Raw genomic sequence first — 25,606 nt, 5'->3', positions numbered from 1 at the left:
TGTCAACAAGCACTGAGGCTGCTTCAGCAATGGCCTCTGCCTGCAGTTAGGGAGGAACTCTGCAGAATTTTATCTTGGGGCTTAAAAACAGAGAGTTTCAAGTTCTGATAATAAAGAGACTTGACAAAATAGCAAGTTCTCCTATAAATGCAGTCAAGGCAGTTTAGTTCCAGTGCTCAGTGGTGTATTGCAGAGCTGCCTGTGCTGCAGGCACCTTTCTGGAGTCCATGCTCTTGGTTTTGTTTCCCTTTTCTTATGGGATGTTGTGCTGTCAGATGTGAACTGTAGTATGGAAATTCATTTGTGATCTTCCAAGGATTTTCACAAAGTCCTGTTGGGCTTTTGGGTGTGTGCTAAGGGAAGTAATCTTGTTCTGACTGCTGATAAAGATGAAGTATTTTGCTGGATAAAAATTGAACACAGTGCAAATGAAGTAGACTTGTCTTTGGTGTTTTGGGTTTTTTGACATTTCAGTTTTTCTGCTTTACCAAATTTTGTTTCTTTATCATAGAAAAGGTATGGAAATTTTGTTTGCTGGCTGATCTTGCCTACTTTGTCAGAGCTAACACTTAAACACATTTTGGTATTTCATCAGTGTCTTTAATTGGAACCCTTCCAAAATGTGCAGTTTTTATAAGGCAAAACTGGAATGTAGCTTCAGCCTGTTCTTTTTATAGCTTTTTTTTGACTACTCCACTGATTTATTTGTGTAATGTGTTGTAAGCTCTGCTGTTGTCAGGTCCTAGAAGGAGACAGGATGTTATTTTCTTTGAAACATTCAGCTTGGTGTCTGGTAATTGTTGGAAATTGTCTGCCTGTCACAGCTGGGGAATACTGGAGTGCTGCACTCCAAAGACTTGAGTTTTGAAACAAATGAAAATAGAAACTTGGTTTTGGAGCACCTGATGGATGAGTTCATGCTGGGCAGTGGAGTTGTGACACCAGTGCCATTTACAGGAAGAAAGGGCAGACCTGGTGTAGCAGAGAAGCTAAAAAATAAAGTTCATCTGTTATTTCAGACTGCACTTCAGCTCTCAGAACTCACAGGTGGTCTCTTACTGAACAGATGAATATCCAAACCAGCTGTGGTCCAGCTCTACACTTAAACAAAGTCCTTAAAAAGACACAGTTGTATTTGTTATCTTCAGACAGTTTTTACCTTTTTGCTGGTTTAAATGTGATTCCTGACAGTGTAACCAAGTCCAGCTCTCTCAGGTGTTACTGGTCTAATATTTCAGCAGAACCTCTTAGTCAAAATATTTTGAAAGGAATCTTATCCCAAACAAGTTTTACTTTGTAGTGAATCTTTTTTTTAGAACAGCACTGAGTGTAACTTTTCTTCCTAAGTCTAATCTGAGGAAAAATTACTGAAAAATAATCTGAGCTCTTTTTGTCTGGAAGTAAGGAACATGCTGTGCAAAATGAGCTTGATAATTCATTTTAAAAATTAAGGAAAAAGAAGATACTCAAAGGAGAGGGAGCACTACAGCTTTTAGACTCACTTTCTGCCAAAATTAGTTACTTGAGGCCAGTCAGGTACACCCTGAGAGCAAGGAATTTTCAAGTTCATTCTTGTCCCATATTTTATTCAGTTGATAATTATTCATAGTGTCACCTACCCACTGAAATGGAGAATATGTGCAGCTTTTCAGTTTTGTGTAGTGGTCAGCATTATTTAGTCAGTAAAAAGTTGCATGCAGAACCAAACACTGTGTATCTCAGATGGAGGCATTTTGGGGCTTACAGGGTAAATACTCTTTGTTTATAGCTAATAAATTCTTGTATTCATGATGTTTGTTAGATTTTTCTACATAGCAAAAAGTCTTGGAATACCTAGGAGTTTTTTGTTTTATACCACAGGAAACTTATCATATGAAAGGAACTAAAATTGTCTCCCTGGGTTGGTTGCAGCTGCTTCTGTTGATAATTGTAGCAGTCAGGGAAGCAAAAAGATTCCCTTTTAAGTTGCTGACGTGTTGTTTGTGTTTTGGCAGCTCTGTCATGATACTGGATTAACCTAGTTTGCTGCTTCCATTAAAGAAAGCTTATGTGGAAATTTAGAAGGCAGAGTAAAGCCTTTCCTTAGACCTGGCTGTATCTGATCAGCATGGGAGTCCTCCCTGTGCTGGAGGGGAGAGGACAGTCAGAAGTTCTCACCTGAAAGTCACTCTTTGCCCATCCCCACCCATTGCATCATTCCTGAAGGGCAGGGGAGAGGTTTGCTGTTGGGTTTGTGTCTCAGCATTTGTCTGAGGTGTGCTCAGCCTTTCTGGGAGCCAGGAGGTGAAGCAGTGACAGATGAGCTGGTTTGGGCTGTTGGTACAGCTGGGATCCTGGTCTGCTGGGCTACCTGATTTTTGTTACACCAGCAAAGAAAAGAAATACCTTAGTAGAAAGGCTGGCTCTGCTTTTCTCCCCCCTGTTCTCCTCTAGTTTTAGCCAAGTTCTGTTCTCACTGCTGCCTCTTGACTTGGGAACATGAGGAGCTTTTAGTGAGGGAACTCAGTCTCTTGTTTGTTTCCTTTGTTGAAAGGGAAAAGAAAAGTGCTGGCAGCCAGGTAACTGTGAAGATGTTGTTAGCTTGTAGTGATGCTGGGAGAATTATGCATTGCAGTGTTTGGTAGGATGTTGGATGTGAGTTCTGGGAGATGAGAAGCCTGTTTTGAGTTCCTTTCTGGAGAAGGAAATTCTGTTCTTTCATGGGTACAGCTGAGAATGCACTTCCACAAGTACAGCATGCTTCGTTCTTCTTTTCTTAATTATTTCTGTGAGACTGTTGCTTTATTAAACCTTTCAGTTATCTTTGTGGTTGATTGTCAGGGTTCCTTGTATGATCAGAAGGCTAAAAAAGGCTGTTGTTTGTTTCCCTTCAGTGCAATAGAGAATTCCCGTGCTGATACCCCTGTAGTCAGCTCTAGTGAAGCTGAGCAGTCAGAACCTGACTGTGATATTGGTGGGACACTTGAGGCTGACCCTCAGAGTGAGCCTTCCTCTTTTGTCAGTCCACCAGAGAGGTGAGTATCCAAGCAGGTTGTGTGTGCCTCTGAACACTTCAAAGGGAGTTGTTCTCTTCTGTGCTGGCTTTGCAACAAACATTTGCATGTGCTTGCTTATCTGTGTATTGTGTGTGTGTGGTACTGCCTCTGGTGACCATGTTACCCATCCTGATACCCTTCAAACCTCCAGCCTTGCAGGCCAGCACATAGAGAACATATCATCTTCACATGGCAAGGGAAAGAAGACAAAATCAGAGTTTGAGTCCAAAGTTTCAGCAGCTGAAAAGGGGGCAGATGAGCAAAAATCTGCTCTTAATGCTTCAGAGAACCTAAAAAGGGAGGTAAGTTGGTATCTCTCTCTCCTCAGTACACACGGGAGTAATTGTTTATTTTTATCAGCCTCTGGTTTTATTACCACTGGTAAAAAATGTGGTGTGCTTTTATTCTGTCCCAGAAGTATCACTTGGCCCTTGCTACAATGGAATATGTAGCTGGCCAGGCCTTCTGTGCTTAACTGTGACTTTTTTCATGCTGTGGTTGTGAAGTACTTCCTAAAGCTTGTGTTTTTTAATAAGACTCTTTTTAAAATCAGAATGACTAAGATTGGCAATACCATTTTTTGCTGCTTTAGGATCATGTTTAAACTGTCACTTGGCAACTCCCTCTAAAATATTGTCCACAAAATACCTCTACACTTGAAATGTCTACCAAAAACTGTTCACTCATCTGGTGGTGTGCTGAATATGTTTGTACAAAGGAGAAATGAAAACTTGAAATGGAGTAATGTACATTTTAATTGTCAGGGTTTTTGCTTTGTCAGGCAAGTCCAAAACATTATTTCTGAGATAATTAAAATGGTTCCTTTAATGTTTAATCATTCTGCTGTTTCTGAGATGTTCAGAAATCCCAGAGAACCTCTGGAATTCTGTCATGACAAGCGCTGATGTTTAAAGATTTTTGCTACAGGGAAAGCTTTCTTCATTAGGAAGAGGAAAAGCAAAAATTGGGAAGAAAATGCAAGTGTTGGAGAAGAAGGCTTACATTTTATTTAAAATTTATTAGCTTAGCCACAAAAATTGTCAGTATTTCAGTGAAATAATCTGTCATTCTGAGAGAAAATCATCACTTGTTTTTTCTGGCTTATAATCTTGCTTACATTGGCTCTAAGTTGTTAACATGGGTGCAAATGATGTGTCTGCCCTTGACTTGATCAGAGCATGCTTTGTTTTTTCAAGTTCATCTTTGTTTTCATTGTTGGTCCTGAAAAATATTCACAATCAGTGCTTCTTTCTTTTGCAGAAAGACTTTAAGAAGACAGGAGAAATTGACCCTACATCAGTAATAACTCCAAAGGACCCTGGAGACATTCCAACATTTGATGAATGGAAGAAGAAAGTCATGGAGGTGGAGAAAGAAAAGAGTAAGTTCAGGATTCATTAGTTTGGTCTAAATACAGAGCACTGTCATCTCCTGAATAGCAGGACTGTCTCCATTTGGAATGCAGCCTGGAACTTCATTTTTCTGCTAGAACTACCTAATTAATAGCCTTCATTATAGAAAAGCAGTGAGCAGAAGTTCCCTGACAGTGCAAATACTGCTTGTTTGTGTGGTTTGTTATAGTAGCAATATTTTCTTGTTCCTAGGTCAGTCAATGCACCCTTCTGCTGTTGGTGGGCAGCATTCCACTAAAAAGGTCCAGAAAAACAGGAATAACTATGCCTCTGTAGAGTGTGGTGCCAAAATTCTGGCAGCAAATCCAGAGGCAAAGGTAAGCATTTATTAACTATTAGTGTTCAGTTTTTGGTGTAGTGTTATGCAACAAAGTACACTTAAAACTGAGCACCGGTTTGTGAAGTTGTTGTTCTGTGTCTGGATTTATTGGGATTTTGATTAATAAAAATAGGATGTAAACAGTGATCAGTGCTTTTTTTAAGAGGGATTGTTATAGAACTTGATATCTTTTTAAGTGAATTCAGAAAATGGGAGCAGAGTCTACTTCCTACAGAAACTGAACAGAGTTATATTAAAGAGCTCACCACAGTAAATAATCCATGATTGCCCCAAAGTATGGGATACTGTGTCCTGGATAATTGTCTTGCTCAGAGTGTTGTTGATGCTTGTCTACAAACCTAATTTCCAATTTATTGCTGGAAAGAGGGGGAAAATCCTTGATGCTGTTGGTGTCTACCATGCAAATTAAAATGCAATTTTTTTTCTTTCTACAGAGCACTTCAGCTATTTTGATGGAAAACATGGACCTTTATATGCTCAATCCTTGCAGTACTAAAATCTGGTAGGTTCCTGAGGTTCATAATTGTTTCAGGAGTGATTATAGCTTTCCATTGCTGTGGGACTGACTTGACCTTGATGTTTGCTCCTTGGAATGGGTGTGTGAGGAACTCTGGCAGAATTAGCACAAGATAATTTATGATAGCTTCCATAGAAATCTAGCTCTGGTATTGACAAGTAATATTAAGGTGATATTTTTATTTATCTTAATATGTGTAAGTTTTGCATAATTATCTTATGGCAGAGAAAGCACTTGAGCATTCAAATAAAGACTCTTGGTTTCTTTCCCTGACTGTCAAATAATTGTAGGACAGGTGAACAGAATTTACCATACATTAATTGGTACTTCAGGTGTGATTTAAATTGTTTGCTGTCCTTAGTTTTTAATTCTGTGATTGATGACAGATAGATAGATGAAGCTTTTGTAGCTGCAGATGCTGCCTGGAATTATTAAAGTAGATGTTGAGAGAAACACCACCAGTGTTTCTAATGGTACAGCATTTTTATAGTGTCCTCCTTACACCCACTGAAGGATGTGAGGATGAGGGAAAGGGCTGAAGATTGTAACTGCAGAAGGAAAAGTCTTTTCTTAAAAAAATATTTATTTTTTTGTCTTTAAGGTTTGTTGTTGAGCTCTGTGAACCAGTGCAAGTAAAGCAGTTTGACATTGCAAATCATGAATTATTCTCTTCCACTCCTAAAGACTTTCTGGTGTCAATTAGTGACAGGTATGTTACCTAAACTCATCCTTCTGAATGAAAAAATGAAATAATTATTTAGATGCAAGGCTTTATGAAGTATGATCTCTGTATGTTTGTTATGCAAAGTGCAATGTAATGTGAAGTCACATGGTTTTTCTTTGTGTATTTTGTCAGTTGCTAGAAGGTTTTTTCCTTTGCCACCTCAAAAATTAAAAGGAAAAATGACATTGCTGTCATTGTGTGAGGGTCCTGCTGAGGTTCTGGGTTGGAAACTTTGCTGCTGCCTTGCAGCTGGAGAGAACAAAATGTATTTCTGCTCTGGAGAAACTTCTGTAAATACCTGTAAACAGAAAGTTCCTGCATTTCATTACGTGCCTCCATTGTTTCCTTTCTAGGTATCCAACAAACAAATGGATTAAATTAGGTACTTTCCATGCCAGAGATGAGAGGAATGTCCAGAGCTTTCCTCTGGATGAACAGATGTATGCAAAATATGTGAAGGTAACTCAATACTGCAGAAGCATCCATGCTCCTCAGGGAAGGATGGGTTTGCTGGGTTTCCTCTGTATAACAGCATCCCAAGAAATGTGTTATCAAAGCCTGCCTTACCATTAAATGCCTTTGGTTAATTAGTGGCCCCAGCTGGGCTTGTCTGGGTGCTAAATCCTTGTCACAGTTGTGACCTTATTACCTTGCTCACTTTGATAATTGGGAAGATCTTGGGAAGCCCCTTGGGTCCAAGTACATACTTAGCTGATACCTGAATTAAGAAAAATGTAGACAAAGTTCTGTTCTGACTTACCCAACTATCCCCTGAAGGTAAGAGCAGAAGAATCCTGACCTATTTTGTTTCTTGGCTGTACCTGCTTTACATATACACACATATATCTATACCCATTTAGATTTATTTGTGTATATGCACACCCTGCCCACTCAGTCCCTGGAGCACAGATCACAATATGCCTATTTCTTGATATTTTTGTGCCATGTTGGGCTGTACAGTTTAGTGAATCTGAAAGTGTGCAGGGTTGCATCTTGGTTCTCATTAAGAGACTCCAAGTGCAGTTTTCCAGTTATTCAACCATAACTCTGACTCAGGCAAATTATTTATGCTCACTGCTACTGGAGCATTGCCACGATACCTCCACCTTCAAAATGGTTTGCATTGAGCTATCTTTACTCAGGAGACTCAAAGGGAATAAAACTCCATAAATAATTAATGTGCTACTTGAACTTGGATAAAAGCTTCTGTGAAAATATTGGGTTGTAGTGAAGGTTTAAATTCAAATAAATACAGACCTTTTAGGTCCTCTTCAGTGATCTTTTATCTTCCAATTATTATATGGCCAAATAAAACATAAATATTAGTTTGTGCTCCTTAATTATGCTTTGTGCTTTTATGAAAAAGTAGCTGTGAATGATAATTGTCTAACTTCTTTACCTAGAAATTCTGCATGAGTCACAGAACAGAGATTTCATTTATTTTTAATTCTGTTTTCTGGCTGAATTAATTAATGCCTGAAGGTAGCTGCCATTGTCACTGAAGTGGCAGAATTCCTGTAGATGCTGCAGCACTTAATCCCTTGGTGCTCTGCTTTGAATAGTACAGCATGGTAACATATCCAGAGGTTGTTTCACTTCATAGTGCAAAAAATAAGCAAGTTCTAAGTATATCTGGTCTACAGAATGACTCCAAAATATTTTCAAATGTTAAATTTGTTGAAGTGGCTTACTGAACTTGGATCAGAAACAATAGGATTTTTGTGGGATTGTCTTGATCTCACTTGCAGATTATTCCAGGCCTTCAGTGATAGTGTCTTCATAGTGGTTTAATAAATGCTTGCAAATTAATTCAGGTTAAATAAATACCAGGGTGTAGTCAAGAAATACACAGATGTCTGAGCTCCCAGGTCTGTGATCAGCTGCTCTGTTTGTTGCAGTTGTGCTTCTGTAAATGGAAGTATTTTATAGTAAGTTGAAGCAGCAGCAGTACATAGAGAGTGCATGCTACGTGGGTTTGTTTTTCCTTTTGAGTCCCTTTCTGTAGTCTGTGTTCTTTAAGGGTAAAAAAAATACACTCAGTACATTTAACACACTTCAGTATTCTATCTGCAGTCATGCTGCCCTGAAAAATGGAATAACTTCAATGGCCTAATAAAACACTTGTTGCATGATACCTTCAATCTGCAAGGTACAAGGGCTACATGAAATCTTGCTACCCAAGGCAGATGAAGTTGTGTTACACCTTAATCCTTCCCAGCTTGTCCTGTTAGGCATTTTTAGTACTGAATTAAACCCAGCAGGACTCTAGTTGCCTGTGGCATGTGTTCAGCCTTTGTACTGACATCTACTTTTTGTTTTTTGTTTTTTCTCCTTTCCTCTCTCTCGCTTCAGATGTTCATCAAGTACATAAAGGTTAGCAACCCTTCTTGTGGAGTGATGGATGCATGGGGCTGGGGGTGTTCTCTGCCACGGCTCAGCTCTTTATTGCATGGCAAGAATAAATCTGGCCTTTTCTGCTCTGGGCAATCTGCAACTCACTGGAGTGAACAAAACTTGCAATTTCAAGATTGAGTGTTTATGTTTAACGGAGTTTTTGGCTCTGTGGGTCTTTGGAGTTTTATTTTAAGTACCTTTTATTCTTTAGGTGGAGTTGATATCACACTTTGGATCAGAACATTTTTGTCCTTTAAGTCTTATAAGGTAATATTTTGTGTTTTGCTTAGTCTTTCTACCTCCTTGCAGTGAGGACTAGTCTGCTTTTAGAATAGTTGGGCAACAATTCCAATTTTCAGTTCCAGTTACTTGTAGGTATTATGGATTGAAGAAGTTGCCTGACCTGCCTGCTGTGTAGTGTCTTTCATATCTGTGTGAAGAAGTTTTGAATCTCTTTATTTGCTTCTCCAGTATGTCAGGAATAGTTTATATTTGCAGGGGGAGGGGAGGAGGAAACAGGAGCCTTGAGCAGCTTTAGAGCAGGACATGAGCATTTCAAGGCTGACCAAGCAAAACAGGGAACAAGTAGTGAGCTAAAAAGAGCAGGTGTGGTGAGTGCTTTTGGGAAGCTGCTGGGTTGTTTGGCACCACAGTGCCTGCAGTCAGAAATGTTTGCAATAGCTGAGTAGAAACACCTGTGAATTTTTAATTCACAGAACCATCAGCCTCTGTACTGCTCCTAAAAAAACAGGTTTGGAACCTGGGAGGTCTCTAGTGTTAGAAGTCAAACCATATTTTTAGTCCACAAGGCTGCTTTACATTGGATTGATTTAATTTTGGCCGAAGAGGTCAAAGAGAACGTGGCATGCAAAGGGGGGTAGTTCTGAACAGATATTCCTAAAGCAAGTCAAAGGAGAAACAGAAGAGGAGGTGTAGGAGCTCATGGACAGACAGAGAAGTCTAGGTGTGAGTTTAAAAGGAAAAAAAGACTTTGGAATTAGAATGAGAAACAGGATCTTGTTTAGATTCCTTGTAGATACAACTTAGAGAAAATAAACATCCTTGCTGCTTGATCTTGCTTAAATGACTGCAACTACTGTATCTCATTTACTTGTTACATAAAGGTAATACTGCTTATCAATTATGTCACATGATTCCTAATATGAGGTTTTTATTTTAAAACTTTGATCATAGAGTATTTGGTACTAGCATGGTTGAAGAGTATGAAGAAATAGCTGATTCTCAGTATCAGTCTGAAAGACAAGAACTGTTTGATGAAGATTATGGTAAGCAAATATTCTGTGCATTTTCAGCCATTCAGACAGCTCTTGTGCTGTTGGTGGCTCATCACTTCCTGCATATGATGAAAGATTTGACTGTAAATTTACTTGTTGACAGTGTTTCAGCATTTCTGGGCTTTTCCAGCAATCCTTTGAAGCTTTAAACAATGTGTTTAAATGTAGCTTTAAAATTATAGTATAGTCTCTGTTTCACTTGGCAGAATAGACAATTTCTTCATGTGCTGACAGTAGGAAAAGGATTACTAAAATAAAGCAGCTCACATAGAAAGTTCTATTCTTAGTGTCCATTTCAGTTCATAATATCTGACCTTAAGCTTTCTGTAGTTTTATTTCCACACTGTCAAGGTGGCATCATTGAATGTCATGTTAAATCTTGAGGTTCATGTTCTTTGCCCATGACAGATGAAATTCTAATAGTCACAAATTGTTCTTCTTTATACATAGATTATCTGTTGGATTATAACACAGGGGAAGAAAAATCTTCAAAAAATCTTCTTGGCTCTGCTACAAGTGAGTATGATTCATTAGAAAAAGTTATTCCTGTGCTTAAAACAAGATGTGTTAATTGAAAGTGGAATGACAATTTGTTGTGCAACATCTACAGCTTTTATATTCTGCTGAAGCAATTTGTGATTCTTCTTTAGTTTCATAGGAATAATTAAATTTGGAGTTGGGGGATTGTTCTTAGTGTTCTAAAAATGAATTTTCAATTTGTAAAGATATCTATTTTGTGGAAACTTTTTTGTACTTAAGGATTCTAAATACTGAAGATCATGTAAAAGTTGCACAGGGCTGTAAATGGCCAGCACTAAAGTGTTGTAGAACTGTAATTATTTGGAAGTTGAAAATCTGTGTTTAATTAAAATGCTTACCTACTGGAGGCAATATAAAGATTTACTTTGCACAACTTTAGGGGCAGAGAAGGATGGAGAATACTACAAGTTCTGAGAAGGCTTTATGTAAATACTGTAATTCATGTTCTTCATAAGGGCTGTGTATTTTTTTGAGAGAACTAAAGGTTCTTGACTGTCTTTTCTCATTGGAAAACCTCCATGTGTAGGATTAGTTCTCATGAGAATCCTGGAATATTCAATTTTAATGGTAGTCTTCACTGCTGAATTATTCAGGATGGTTTCACCTCCACACACCATTTCCTAAGGAGCTCTTGCACTGTACCACTCTTCCTTCTGTCCCAGCTAATGAGGATTTGTTATTCCAGTGTAGATCTGCACTCAGTTAATGCTGTTTGGAGTCAGCCTTTGCTTTCATCCTCTAGTGGATCAGAGCCACAGAAATCTTTCATGTTTTTTCCTAGAACATTGTTTTCTCCTGAGAATAAGGTCATGACTAGGAATATTCACAGTTTAGAAGAGTTTTCAAAAGGCAGATAGGAAGTGGAAAAGGCAATTTATTTCTACATGTGTGCCTCTCACAGATGAGATAAAGCAATAAATTCTTCCCTGACACTGCTTATCTCTTCTTTGTGACTTCTAAACTTGCTATCTTGGTGATGCATATTCATTCACATGATCTGTCTGCAAGGGCAGTATTACAAGTTTATATTCACTGTCTGGAAAAGGCAGTGACTTTCCATTTAATATTTTAGTCTGCTGAAGCTAAGATGAAAAGATTTGAAGCACCTGTTGCTGATGGTGCTCAGCTGTCTCTCTAGTGCACTGAAATGTTGCAGTGACCTGTATTTAGTTGTGGCTGGGGGGTTTTGTTACTGAGAGTTTCCTCTCTGTCAGGGTGGTCAGTGCTCCTCTTTTGGAAGGAGTAGAGTTTGTGGGTATTGTTTTTTGGTGGGGTTTTTTATATGCATGTAGACAAATGTGCATCTTAAATGTAGAGTGAGCAAGAGGGTCCTCTGAGGAGGAGGTGGAGGGTTCTCAGACATTTAATCTCACAAGAAGCATTCTGCAGTCTTGTTTTCTGTCCTGCCATTCTCCCACATTGTAAAGCATCTATACAAACTCTGTATTCTCCCTTATTTTCTCATTTTGCTAAGATACCATCCACAGCTGAAGTTCAGCATCTTTTGACTGTTGTGACTTTTCTCATTATACAAACCCAGATAAATTAACATAAATCAGGAATGCAGCTTCTGGCAGCAGCTTCTGCAGCTTCCTTTCCTGCAGGAAAGGCAGAACCAAAGTTTTGAACAGAACTTCCTGGAGCCCAAGGAATTTGTCATTGCTTCTAAAATGCCTCTCTAACATGAGGACCTTGGCCATGTGACACACACTGCCGTATGTTGGTGGGTGGGGGAGAAATGGGCAAAATCCACCCAGCTTGTGTGGGTTTACAATATAGTGCTCTTTACCTGTTCCTCAGCTTCTAAATAATCCTGGCCATTATGTTTGTTGTCAATATCAAGCCAAAGAGGAGTTGTATTTAATTCCTGTGCTGATGTAGAGCAGCACTTCTTGGAATTTACTTCTGTGAATTCAGAGGGGAGAGGAACTGTCCTACTTAACAGCTCCTTAAAATAAATAGATGTGTAAGCCAGATCTGTGGGTGTTATGGTGCAGGTTTCCAAATACAGGTTTCTAACTTACACATTTACCTTTAAAAGAAACAGCTGCCTCCAGGGTAATGGAATGACCAGATATTATGTCCTTACACTGTGATTAATTTCAAGCAAGTACTGTAAAATAGCGAAATTTTGGTGCTGCTGAGAGTGCCCTTGTTGAGGAGTTGTTGTCTCTTTTAGATGCTATCCTGAGCATGGTGAACATTGCTGCCAATATGCTTGGAGCCAAAACTGAGGAGTCATCTGAAGCTGAAGGTACTGTAGTTTTTCAGATGAAAAGCTGTGGAAAGTTTGCATTTCTTTAAGTTTTTTTTTTTTTTTTGTGAGGAGTTGGATGTTCTGTCATGGTTTAAATGACTTTTTTCACCTTTTGTGACACATCTGATTAGTGTCATAGAACCTAGTGACTGTGAAAAGTGGAACAAAGATGCTGAATTTGCTGAGAAGAAAACCCATACAAAGATGACACATGTGCTTATTCAGCTTTATTGGAGATCTTTACTCTCTTGTTATCCAGCTCCTAACTTGCTGCTTCTTCTCTGAAGTATTTTGGGACTGTCCACAACACCATACTCAAAAACTGTCAGTAGCATTTCATTCAGATAACTTTGGGTGACATCTGCAGTTAATTTGGTAGCACAGTTAATCATAAAAAAAATACAAACCCACCAATAATAAACCCAGACCTCAGAGTTTGTTGAAAACAAAGATGGTTCTTGAGTTTCCCTATTGACATTTTCTTCCTTCCTGCAGCTGGGAACAAAAGTGTGTCTGAAAATGTCACTGCCACCCCTGCAACTTCAACAGCTGCACCAAGACTGCCTGAACCAACACCTGTTCCCTCACCAGAGTAAGTGATTGCTCTTGGTGTATTTGTAATGTGCTCCCAGCAGAGACAAACATGGGCCAGTCTGCAGTGCTTGGTGGTAGGATGCTCAGGTATGGCATGCAGACTTAAACAAGGGAAAAAACAAGTGTTTAGTAAAATCTGTACCATGGTAATGGCATTAACCAGAGACATTTAGTGTTTTTGTTGCTGTCTATTATAGCTATTTCCATTAGGGTGTGTTTTGTTTTGACACAGAAGCTGGTTTTATATTGGTGCAGGTTTTGTGGTCTCCTGCAAGGGAGACTGATTAGGAATGTAAATTGTATTTGCATACAATTCAGTTAAATTGTAGTGACAAACTTCTGGTTTAGAAGCTTGTACTTTGGTAGACTTCCCTTATTGAAAACATGTATGCAAATGTTCAGAGTGAGCTTGAGAAGTTCTGTACAGAGTCTGTTGTTTTTCAGTAATGACATTTGCTGATAATTAAGCTGCTTAAGGCCAAGACCTTGCCTCTTTAATATTAAGACATGACTTGTGCTATTCTTAGTGGCTTTACAGTTTTCTGTCACTTGCTGTGAAGACCCAGGAAGGTCAGTGGGCATGTTGTGATTCTTGCATTTGAGGATTGCATCAGCAGAGTAAGATGCTTGCTGTGGAAAAAAGAGGATTTGAACGGGTGACTTTTTTCAGGGGTGAGGGAAGAGGCAATATCTAACTGAGAAGGCTTGCTGTTTAAGAGGCAGGATTTGAAATAATTTGTTCGCCTATTGGGACTGAAAATCACCAGAGAAAATATTACCTTGCATAATTTCTGTCTCAAAACTGGCCTTTGGTCACTGGACTAAGCCTTGCTAATTTTCTAAAAGACTTATTTTCACATTCTTCTAGAGCAGAGATGTAAAACTGTTGAATTAACACCTTGTCTTTTTAACTCTGTTGTAGACTTGTTACTACAGATACTCCACAGCTAGAGAAAGAGCAAATAATGGTGGATTTGACAAAAGAAAGCCCAATTGTTCAGCTAGTGCAGGAGTATGAGGAAGATACAAGCCAGTCCACAGTAACTTTGCTGCCCAGTGATGAGCAGGAGGAGGAGGCAGCAGCGTGGTTTGAGCTGGAGACAGAGAGGTACTGCAGTGACATGGCAGCAGTGTGCTGCATCTCCACCCTCTCCGAGTACCTGCTGAGGTGCTGCTCGGTGGCAGCAGCCATGCAGCGGCAGCACAGTGAGCCTGGAGGGGAGGAGAGGCCTCCTCACCCTGTGGGTGTGCAGCAGCCACAGCCAGCTCTGCCTGAGTCTGCCCACACAGCAGCACAGCAGCCTCTGCCTGAGCAAGTGGACAGCAAAGCTGAGAAACCCCCTGGGTCTGCTGTTGGAGTTGACTTCAGTGCAGTCCATGAGGAGATCAGCAATGAGACCACAGAGACCATTGAGCTGGAGCCAAGCCATCCTCAAACTGTCTCCCAGTCCCTCCTGCTGGAAGTTACTTCTGAAGTGAAGCCATCCCCCACAACAGACACGGTGCTGGAGCCTCCTAAAGAAGACTCAGGCCAGGTGGCACCAAGGGTGACTCCCCAGGTGGATGTCCCAGAGCTCAGCACTGAAATGGAAAAGGCTGAGAGCTCAGCTGTGGAAGAAAGCCCCGAGCCCACTGTGGCCATTGAGGTAAAGGAGATGAGCACAAGAGAGCCTGTTGCTACCCCTGTGATTCCAAAGCCTACAGAGACTCTTGTACAGCCTGAAAGCACGGTGGATGTGGTAGCCAGTGATGCTGTGGAAGGGAAGGAGAGCACCCCAGAAGTGCAGAAACCTGCTGTGCCTCCTGCTGAGCCTCCCGTGCCTGCTGAGACAAAGGAGGACGAGCAGGCGGCCGAGGAGGCTCTGCTGGCACTCCCGGCCTCAGGGGGGCCCCAGAGAACAGCCACAGATTTCTATGCTGAGCTGCAGAACTCCACAGAGCTGGGCTACACCAACGGCAACCTGGTTCATGGATCCAACCAGAAGGAATCCGTCTTCATGCGCCTCAACAACCGCATCAAGGCCCTGGAGGTCAACATGTCCCTCAGCAGCCGCTACCTGGAGGAGCTCAGTCAGAGGTGAGGGCTGGGAGGAGCCAGGCTGTGAGGTACAGGGCAGTTTGGGCACGGAGTACATTGTAAGGGCTGGGAGGAGCCCAGGCTGTGAGGGACAGGGCACCTTGGGCAGAGGGGAAATTGTAAGGGCTGGGAGGAGCCCAGGCTGTGAGGGACAGGGCACCTTGGGCAGAGGGGAAATTGTAAGGGCTGGGAGGAGCCCAGGCTGTGAGGGACAGGGTGCATTGTGAGGGCTGGGAGGAGCCCAGGCTGTGAGGGACAGGGTGCATTGTGAGGGCTGAGCTCTCAGGGCCCTTGGAGTCTGATCCAGCCAGCTTTGGACCCTCAGCCCCTCACAGCCTTACAAGCACAAAAGTAAAAGACTCAAGGAGCTCTTTTCTCTCAGGACCAGAGCCCCACTTTAGTCCTGGATAGGAGCCTCTGTCCCTGAGGGGAAAGAGACCAAAGAGACTGGAGGGTCTGGTCCCAGGAGATTTTGGGGACAGAGGAGAGGGGCCACAGCCAATAATGGGATAGAGGTGATGGGAGGGACTGACCCAGGACAAGACCACCTCCACTGGGGCTTAGGGGAGAGGGTGTGTGTGGAACAAAATGTGTGAACTGTTCAGTGCCAAATAACACCCAGTGTAAAACAATAACTAAAGAAACCACCTAGTGCCATACAGCAGTAAATCACAGCTTAAAGCTTTATAGAAAGCTGAGGAGAGGACCCAAGCCTAGGTGGCTGTTGGAGTTACCCTGTGTGAATCAGGGCTTCTTCCCTCTTTGTGTTTCAGATAAAATCCTGTTTGTTTTATTTTGAGGAGGATTGCTGTGGGTTTTTTAAAAGGATGAAGTGTTGTCAGAATGTAGGCACTAATCCTGTCCGTAATTCTGTCCACAGAAGGGCACATCCTTCTGTTACTGTTGAACTAAATGTCACACGCCTACAATGCCTTTTTTATTAAATTATTTCCACTTAAACGACCCTGTTATCTGTAACTCTGGTTGAGTAAGTGGCTGTGGAGAGGGAACCAGGAGTTTCCTGTGAAGGATATCTCTGTGTATTGGTGTTTATCTGTGGTGTTCCTTGGCTACAGGAGAGTGGGGAGATGTACCCATTTCAGAATTGGTTCCAAGGAAGGGGCTCGCAGTTATAATTATTGTGCAGAGTGAATTCTGTAAATTGGCACTGAGCTTGAAGGTGTTGAAATAGATTGGACCATAACCTTGGGTGAAAAAACCGAAACAAAAGAGACATCTATTTTATTTGTGGAACTTAAAAGCAGGTACCACTTGATGTTTAAATAAAGCTCTTTAGGCAAAGAGAAGGTTTTTACTGGCATAATCATGTTTTAGATTTAAAGACAAGTCCAAGCTGAGGAGTTTTGTGCACTAATATTTCAGCCTTAAACACCTTTTGTTTTAGGTACCGAAAACAAATGGAAGAAATGCAGAAGGCTTTCAATAAAACAATAATAAAACTTCAGAACACCTCAAGAATAGCAGAAGAGCAGGTATGATTTGTTTGGAGTCTTAAGGTGTTTTCCTAGTTAGAAGGGCTTGCTTTTAATGAAGAGTTGCACAGAGGTACAGAAATCTTCTTTCACCTGAGCATTTTAAGAGCATCCATTCCATGCTTCCCTGTTTTTCTCCATTATAAGATTTTTAGGCATGTTTTGAGTTGTTTCAGAATAAAGCCATTTTCAGCTCTGTTTTCTGATTTTGTACTTAAAGAAAAGATCAGTTGTCAGCTGGTAATGGCTACAACTCTTCAATGTCTTTGTCAATGAGAAAGTTACCTAGGTCAGTTCCAACCCTTGTTTCTTGGTTGTAACTTCACTCAAAACAATTTTTTAAATTTGGTTCATTTTTCATATCTGATTTAAAGTATTGATAGACAATTTCCCTGCTGCTGAAGAGACTGAGCCTATGGAAAGACAGAGGGGTACAGTAATGGCTTAGGCTAAAGCTAATCTGTATCAAAAACTTTACTTCATTCTTTAAAATGTGGGTTTTCCCTGCTCTGCCATCTTGGCTTTCCTGAGCAGCTGTGAAATAGAGCAGTAACTGCTGTGCTAACATTCACCAAAGCAGCTGTGCACATGGCATAGAAGACTTGATCCCAGACTGTCTGAAAGCTTCTGAAGTGCAGCCCCAGCCTGGAGTTTATTCATCCATGAACAGTGATGGAAACGGCAGCTTGCATGTGTTGCCTTTTTTGGGTTGGGTTTGGGGTTTTTTGGAAGAGTATCAGTGCTGGTCAGTCTGAGGTTAGTCTCTTCCTTAATTTCTCATGGAATTGAGTCCTGTTAGGGCTCTTGCAGGCAGCAGCTGTTAGCTGGGAGGGAGCCATTCCTGGCTGGTGTGGGCTCCTGTGCTGTGCACCAGCCTTGGGCTGGAGCTGTGCCTGGCAGCTGTGTGTGTGTCCTGTGGCCTCCTGGCAGTGACTGCGTGGAGCTGCCTGCTCTCTGTGCCCGTGGTGAGGACAGCACAAGTGTCTCTGATGGGATGCACTTGGCATGGTGTTAGGAAGTGTTGACAAACAGAGATGGTATGTGAGCACTGTGGTGGGAACAGTGCTGGGTGCCTTGCTGTGTCACACAGACTGAACACTAACGCTGTGGCCATGAGGGCAGGTGACAGTGGAACCTGGCCACTGACAGCATGCCCGTGACTCTGTTCTCCACAGGACCAGCGTCAGACAGAGGCAATCCAGCTGCTGCAAGCACAGCTCACCAACATGACCCAGCTGGCCTCCAACCTGTCAGCCACCGTGGCAGAGCTGAAACGTGAGGTAATCACAGTCCAGAGGAAATGGATGCATCAGCCCATCTCTATTTGGAGAGACCAGTCTTCAAATGGAGTTTGAAATTGTCTGCTGTGTTTATTTCAGCCTACTCTATCTGAAACTTCTCGCTGCAAATTAGAGTAACATGAGCTGTCTTGGTCATAGTTACTGCAGCCCCCCATGCCCCATGACTGTAGTCTGAGCCAAGGCACCTTCTCCTTTCCCTACTGGCTGTTGTCATCTTTAGAGATGAGGGAAATCTTGGCAACAATGTTAGGAACATTTTCTCTCCAATGTTTATGTTCTGCCTGCCTGACATTTCAAGCAGTACCATAAACATGATCTTTTATATTTTGTGGGTATTGCCAAAACCTTCTTTGAGCTAACACTTGGTGAGGCTTCTCCTTTGATGCCTGGCTGGCTGAGCTCCTGTTTGAGTGCTGTGGTCAGTGAAATCACATTGAATCAAGTGATTATCATGGTATTTTGTGAAGTACTGCAGTGTCAGCTGATAAAAAGTACAGTTTAGATTTGCCATAGTGTTGCATCCATGTCAGCTGTGAACCAGAAAAGTTACTTTCTGAGCCCTGTTTCTTATGGGAAGTGTATTGCTTTCAGGGAGGTTGGGATGCTCTTTGCAGGGGGTGGCAGCTTCTGTAGTTGTGCTGATATTGGAGGCAGGAGGATCTTGTCCTGTTATCAGCCCTCACTCCTGAATGCTGCACAGCCAGCAGACTGCATCAAACCTGTGAAGAATTACTGAAATGTGAACAGGTGTTTAGTGAAACTAAAGAAAAGTGAGTTGAAAACACAGCTTTTGTCTTTTAGAACATAAGAATGGCAATGTCATGGAGCTGTTGTGTCCAATCCCTGCAGGTTTCTGACCGCCAGACTTACCTGGTGATTTCTCTGGTTCTCTGCCTCATCCTGGGCTTGGTGCTTTTTGTGCAGCGCTGCAGGAGCCCTTCTCAGTTCTGTGAAGATTACCTCTCAAAAATTCCCAAAAGCAATCACTACCCTAGCCCCAAAAGGTAATGTATTTATATTTGAAACTTAATTGTTCTTGCAGCTTTCATTAATGTTTCCTAAGTCTGTTGGTACTGGCACATCTGCTTTAATTCTGAGTTTTCTTCCTGCACACTCAGAATTGATAGCAGAGGGCTCTGTATGATAGCACTCTCCTAGGAGCATTTTGGGGCTCCTGTACTTGAAAAACATGCCTTGATAACTTGTAGCAAACACAGCACTGTGTCTGACAGCCAGGCTTTGTTGGGCACTTCAGCGGACAGTTCTTTCTGCCAAGAATTATTTTAATGAAGAAATGTACTGAGAAAAATGTGTTAAAAAAGCTTTCTGGAATTTCCTAGGTGTTTCTCCTCCTATGATGATATGAATTTGAAAAGAAGAACTTCCCTTCCACTGGTCAGATCCCAGTCTTTTCAGCTAGCTGGTAAAGAAGGTATTATTCATATCATACATCTGGTCTGTGCTGTTGCTCTGAGTGCTGCACAGTGTGTGTGTGTTCATGTATGTGTTCTGTCACATAAGGTGGTTTGTGAACAAGGTACCAGATACTCACAGAACTCTGCTGAATTATGCTAAAACCTTACATGCAGTTTTTGCTACAGATCATTCTGCTCTGCAGATGGTTTTTTAGGGTTAGGAGCAATCAGTGCAGGCACTCAGGTCTGCAGAGCTGTGAAGCTTGCAGAAAGTAGCTTTTCTTTTCCCTTGGAAATGCCAGACGTGGGAAGCCTGAGTGTCCTACTTTCCTGAAGTCCTGATAGCCTATGTTTGAAACTTGGCAGGTATTTAGGATTCAAATTTAGCAACTTCAGGAAGAAAACTTAGACCATTTATCTTGGCTTGGGTATGAGGAATGATCTGATCTTTGCAGTATTCATGGTAGGTTTGGGACAGCTGAATTTTGATTTCTTAGGCCATGAGTGCCGTGCAAAAGCAAGTGTTGCAGATCATAGTAACTAGCGAGTGTGCTGCTGACACAGCTCTTCTGGGTGCAGCAAACTGGCCTCACAGGTTTGTTCTGTCAATAAAACTCCATTAAAACTCTGGAGCTGGCAGTGTGATGCCATGAACACTAACTAAGGTCTAGACTATTTTTTCTTTCAAAACAACACTTGTCCCAAATTCTCCCTGCTGGTGTCAGGTCAGTGTGAACATCTGCCTTGTTGGTGTTCTGAGTGTGTCAGGCTACACATGGCACACTCTTACACTGGGAGCAGTTTGTTTGCCTAGACTGCAACACTCTCTGACTCCTCCTGTCCCCCAAAGGATGTTGTCTGCACCTCTCCCATGGCCATAACTGTGAGAAGGCCAGGGCTTTTCAGGTGTGTGTCACTGACAGCTGCCACAACAGCACAGGGGAATTTCTCTGTGTGCTGACTTTACTTACAGTGCTTGTGCTGTGCCCCCTCAACTTACAAAGGGAGTGTGCCTGCTCAGGGGAATATTTGTCATGCTGTGTTTAGTTGGGACTGTGTTGCTCTAGAGCTGGCAAAGTCAGCAGTGCTGAGTGTCTGTTCTCTCTTGCAGTGGATCCAGAGGATCTGTACATTGTGGAGCCCCTGAAGTTTTCCCCAGAGAAGAAGGTACAGTCTCACCCTGTGGGGAGGGAGCTGCTGGGGTGTGGAATTAGGGAAGACATGAGAATCTTGACTCCATGTTTCAGAAGGCTGATTTATTATTTTATGATATATTAAAAATGCTACACTACAGAATAGAGAGATGATACAGACAGAAGGCTGGACAAGAATAGAATGATAACAAAAGCTTGTGACTGCTCACAGCCTTGACACAGCTGGCTGTCTTTGGTCATTAAGTAAAACCAATTCACATGAGACCAGTCATAGATGCACTTGTTGGTAAACCATCTCCAGACCACATTCCACAGCCATCAGATAGAAAATAAATGTGAACAATAACTGAGGCATTTCAGCAGAAAATCCTAACGAAAGGATTTTCATAAAACATCACAGTGGCACTGGGGCTGAGGTGTTTGTGCTGGCAGGTGCTGCCTGTCTCAGCTGCTCTCCCTGCTGGTTCCTAGGCTTGCCTTGCATGCTCTGCTTGCCTCCCAGAACCTCACCATTAATTTTGTTTTCACTTGCGGTTTCAGAAAAAGCGTTGCAAGTACAAAAGCGAAAAACCAGAGACTATTAAGCCAACAACAGAGCCCCTGCAGCCCATAGCCAACGGGGAGATCAAAGGAAGGAAGCCCTTCACGAACCAGAGGGACTTCTCTAACATTGGGGAGGTTTATCACTCTTCCTACAAGGGCCCTCCCTCGGAAGGGAGCTCCGAGACGTCGTCGCAGTCGGACGAGTCCTATTTCTGTGGCATCTCAGCCTGCACCAGCCTGTGCAACGGGCAGACCCAAAAGGCAAAGACTGAGAAGAGAGCTGTCAAGAGGAGGCGGTCGAAAGTTTCAGACCAAGGGAAGCTCATAAAAACTCTGATACAGACTAAGTCAGGGTCGATGCCAAGCCTGCACGACATAATCAAAGGAAACAAAGATATAACAGTGGGAACACTCGGTGTCACGACGGTCTCTGGACACATCTAGACCTAGCTGAGCTTCTCAAACAGGAGAGTGTTTGTTCGTTTGAGAACAGTCCGTGGTATCCTGGGGGAGGATAGTGGGAGACGAAGAGCTCGACTCATTGGAAAGGATTCAGAAATTTGGTTTCTGCCTTTTTAAATAGATGGGATTGTGTCAATCTTGGCTGTAAGCTGCAGCTTTACAAGGCTGATAATTTCCTATGAGAACAGCGTGGGGGGAGGGAGGGCAGGGTTCATTTTATAAAGGTTTTTTTTCACAGTTCCTGGGGCAGAAATTTTTTGAAACCCAGTTTGTTGGGTGGAATAGGGATAAAAGCCTAATCCTCTTCCTTTAGCTTTGTTCCTATTTCTTGCACCTTCCCATATTTATGTGCCTTTTGTCTATTTATAATGCCACTGGAAGAGGGGAGATACAATTGTTTGTCATTTGATTTATTTTGTAATTTCTCTAGCTTTTTTTGAAGATGCAACACTACAGTGCTGTAAAGGGACATGTTGGCCTTCAGCTGGACTCAGTAATGTGGACTGGATACTGTAAAAATACCAAGAGATGGACTTGCCTGACTAGATTCTTGTTTTGCAAACTCTGTTGAGGAAAATCTCTCACCAGGGATGGCAGTTGTGTTTACTTGCACCTTCAGTCGCAATTGGAGCTCACTCTGATGTGCAGAATCAGCGACGGTGGCTCTTGAGGATTTCCTGCTGGTGATGGAGGCTGAGGAATGCATTTGTCACCTGAATGGCCTGCTGCAGCTCTCTGGAGGAGGTGGATGAGGAATGCTCACTGCTGTTGTGCTGAGGAATGTGAGGGTGCATTCTGTCTGCAGTCTGAGCCTTGGGGCTGGCTCACAGCAGGTGTTTCATAACGTTTGCTTTTGTATTGGCTAACAAATGTGCAGTGTTGGTATGGCTGGTGTTTCATACTGTTTTTTATTTTGACTGTGACTGTGTACTTGGATACTATAGGATGTGTGGTTGCTGAGCTGTTGAGTGTGGTTCTGAGTGAGTGGAACAAAAGGTTTTTCCTTTTGGCAGGTGTTACAGGTTCACGTTGTACAAAATAAGTTAATTTATTGAGCACTTTTAGTGGTACCCTTTTTAACAGATCTGATGCCTTTCCTAGGTATTGTATGTAATGTGACTTATTTAAAGCCTTTGTTTTTTTGCTGCTTTCTTGTTAGTTTATGAGTACTTTAAAGTGATGTACTTTCAGAGTGATCTGCACAATTAGCCAGTCAGAGCACATGAACCAGACGTGTTGAACATGAATTCAGAAGGATGTCAAACCTGGATGAAGAAAATTCATACCACCAGAGTGCAGCATCCAATGTTGTGGAGCAAGAGTATGTAACTACAGAGCTGTAGTGCCATTAGAAACTGTGAATTTCCAAATAAATCTGAACACTTTGTCTTTCATTTGCTGGCATTTTTTCCTTTGAGAATGAAACTTGTGGCTTACGTTCTTAGAGAAGGACTGGTCTTAAAATTTCAGTCCAGGACCAGGACATGGGATCCTTTGGGCTGTAGTAAGGAGTTCATAACCTTTTCAGCCTAGATGTGTTTTTCTGTTTCAATAAAGAAAAGTGTGGGGAGTGGATTCTGAGGGCTGAGTGGTGCTTTGTCTGAAGGGTCAGGAATTGTGGCCCTGTGAAACTGCTGGAGAGGTTTCACACCTTGCCCTGGGGGATCCCTGCCTGTGGTGGCTTTCTGTGAGAAGAACTGCATGAAATGCCCTCTTGCTACTCAGAGCTAAGCCTTGTGAAGGAAGGATGGTACAAAAGGCCCTGAAAGGAAAGTTAGAGAGTCATTATCCCAAACCAGAGTTTTCAGCTTGAAGTTTGCCCCTTGGTGGTTGCTCCCCCTCTGACTTATATCTGCCAAGCCCAGCAGAACTTGGGCAGCCAAATGCCAAGTTCACAGAGACCTCCCCAGCACTGAGTTTCCACTGCAGTGTGTGTCTCAGGACTCTGCTTCATCACAGAACTATGATTTAAAAATAAAACTGAGTGTGGAGTTTGCTGAGAGAGGAGACTGCTGGGTGGTTTGTGGGGGGAAGTGTGGGTTCCTTTTATTTACTCCTTCCTCTTATGTCACTTGTTAGAAGCATGTGTACCTTTATTGCCCAGACAGCCACTGGGTTTTCCAGAAGAATCACCTGAAGCTGGATGTGACTGAATTCTGAAAACAGGCACTGGCTGTGAACCAAAGGACTCCCAGCTCTGTCCTGTGCTGATAAATGAGGCTGCATGTTGAAATCCCAAGCACACATTCAGATTTCCAAGTTAACAGTTGCAGATGTAAAACCAAATGTGTTCTAAGATGCTCCCCTAATACTGGGCCTGACTTAGGTCTGAGGAGTTGATGCATTTGTGGGAAAATGCCAGTGATAAAGCCTGTCCTGTAATGAGCACATGGGAAGTGTGCCATGGGAATAAAGCATCTGAAGGAACCTACAGGGCCAATTATGGTTTTGCAGACTTGAGAGTGTGTTCTGCTAAGAGACTGGAGACTGAACCACAGCTTCCACCTGCTGCTGACACCCTGCTTTTAGTTATCTGTAACCACTGCTAAAAAAATAATTCTCTTACCATCAGGTTATTATTGCCTAATGTTTTCCTTTCATGTGGGCTCTTGAGTAATTTTTTACTTTCAATTTTATTGATGTCATGCAATGTAGCTTTCAAAATTTGGTTCTTTGGAATCAAGTCTCTTAAATTGGTTATAGACTTTATGTAGGGATAATGGTTTCTAATGAAAAGAGTTTTTACATCTCAAATTCCTGTGTGACAGTCTCATGGTATTGCAAGCTCAGGTTGGACAGCTGTTGGTGTAAGGATGGTGTCCCTCAGTCCTTGGGCACGTTCTGAGCTCAAGGTCAAAAAAATCTTTAATGTGAAGGTTTCCATGTGAGGGTGGATGGGTGCAAACACACCTTGTGTAAGTGCATGCTGTGTTTGCCAAGGTGTTGAGGTTCTATACATTAGCTATCAGTGGAAATCAGGCTTTTTTAAAGCTGCTCACTCTGCCAGCTGTGTGGTGATGTAAGCAGAAAACTCAGCTCTAAGGTGATGTGTGGCTTCTGCTTTTGCCCAGTTACAGCATGAGGTGGAACAGCTTAGCAGGTTTTGCCTGATGAGGTACAAACATGTTCCACTTCTTTGGAACAGAGAAGTGGAGAGCCCTGCCCACGGAGTGCTGCGGGCTGTCTCATCTCCTGGAAACCCTGAGTGTCCCTCTGCAGCTGCTGCTGGCCTTTGTGACAGCCCACAGGTCAAAGTGCTGAAACTCACCTTGCCCTTCTCTAGTTTAAGCAGGAAGGATTTGGAAGAAGCTTCCAAGGAGCTGCTGCTGCCTCGCTGCTGTCTGACCCTGCCACAGCTGGCCCTGGCTGTGCTGCTTTCCATCGAGTCACAGAGCTCTTGGGAGGCAATGCAGAGGAGCTGAGCTCTGCCCCTGGTGGACCTAGAGATGCAAAGGAGGCGTTTGCCACCTCGGGGCCTGTTTTTCTGCCCTGTTTTTCTGCCCCGTCAGATGTGGTTGGAGCCTCGTCCAGCCGCGGTGCCCCCGGTGAGCTCACAGCAAACAGCAGTCCCTGGCTGCTGTTTCTCTTTTCCCAGAAAAATAACAGAAAGCAGCAAGCTACTGGAGCTTCTGTGAGTTGTGATGACACAGTTACAGTTGGTTTGCCTTGAGTGGGCTGAGACTGGCTGCTCCCAAGAAGAAATTAAACTGTCAAGCACTGAGCAGGCCCCTGGCCAGCAGAGCCAGGGCTGGGGCTGCCTTTGTGCCCAGAGGCTGGGGCAGGGCACAGACCCTGCAGAAGGGCTTGGAAATGAGACCCTTGGGAATTCTCATTCCCTCATTCCCTTGGGAATAGCCTGTTCTCCCTTCTGGGGGGACAGGAACCCAACACCTGCATGTTCTCTTGGTCTTCCTCACAGCTGGCCCCAGCACCTTGTTGTGTTTTGTCCTGTGGCACCATGGAATGACCCTGCTGCTCTGTTCTCAGAATAGATCCCTTCATCTCACAGCCACCCCACCTCATTTCCCTGCCCTTACCACAGGCACAAAAGAA

General features: G+C 42.6%; 1 protein-coding gene across 1 annotated transcript in view; it reads left to right on the top strand.

Annotated features, from left to right (window-relative positions):
- Positions 1 to 22,351, top strand: part of SUCO (SUN domain containing ossification factor) — a 38,708-nt gene extending 16,357 nt beyond the window's left edge. Inside the window, exons 5-24 of the mRNA XM_054286157.1 lie at positions 2,874 to 3,014; positions 3,187 to 3,337; positions 4,296 to 4,416; positions 4,640 to 4,764; positions 5,222 to 5,289; positions 5,906 to 6,013; positions 6,382 to 6,487; positions 8,381 to 8,401; positions 8,634 to 8,689; positions 9,617 to 9,708; positions 10,168 to 10,233; positions 12,437 to 12,511; positions 13,010 to 13,106; positions 14,031 to 15,185; positions 16,591 to 16,678; positions 17,854 to 17,958; positions 18,829 to 18,983; positions 19,320 to 19,411; positions 20,506 to 20,561; positions 21,089 to 22,351. Coding sequence (XP_054142132.1) covers positions 2,874 to 3,014; positions 3,187 to 3,337; positions 4,296 to 4,416; positions 4,640 to 4,764; positions 5,222 to 5,289; positions 5,906 to 6,013; positions 6,382 to 6,487; positions 8,381 to 8,401; positions 8,634 to 8,689; positions 9,617 to 9,708; positions 10,168 to 10,233; positions 12,437 to 12,511; positions 13,010 to 13,106; positions 14,031 to 15,185; positions 16,591 to 16,678; positions 17,854 to 17,958; positions 18,829 to 18,983; positions 19,320 to 19,411; positions 20,506 to 20,561; positions 21,089 to 21,535 — 3,325 coding nt within the window. The 3' untranslated portion in view covers positions 21,536 to 22,351. The remainder of the gene's footprint in view (positions 1 to 2,873; positions 3,015 to 3,186; positions 3,338 to 4,295; positions 4,417 to 4,639; positions 4,765 to 5,221; positions 5,290 to 5,905; positions 6,014 to 6,381; positions 6,488 to 8,380; positions 8,402 to 8,633; positions 8,690 to 9,616; positions 9,709 to 10,167; positions 10,234 to 12,436; positions 12,512 to 13,009; positions 13,107 to 14,030; positions 15,186 to 16,590; positions 16,679 to 17,853; positions 17,959 to 18,828; positions 18,984 to 19,319; positions 19,412 to 20,505; positions 20,562 to 21,088) is intronic.
- The last annotated feature ends 3,255 nt before the right edge of the window (positions 22,352 to 25,606 follow it).

The sequence above is a fragment of the Melozone crissalis genome, unplaced genomic scaffold (assembly GCF_028551555.1).
Source record: "Melozone crissalis strain CALT ecotype California unplaced genomic scaffold, PUWL_Pcris_2 ptg000045l_1, whole genome shotgun sequence".
Classification (NCBI taxonomy): Eukaryota; Metazoa; Chordata; class Aves; order Passeriformes; family Passerellidae; genus Melozone; species Melozone crissalis.
This window is presented reverse-complemented; position numbering and strand designations above follow the sequence as displayed.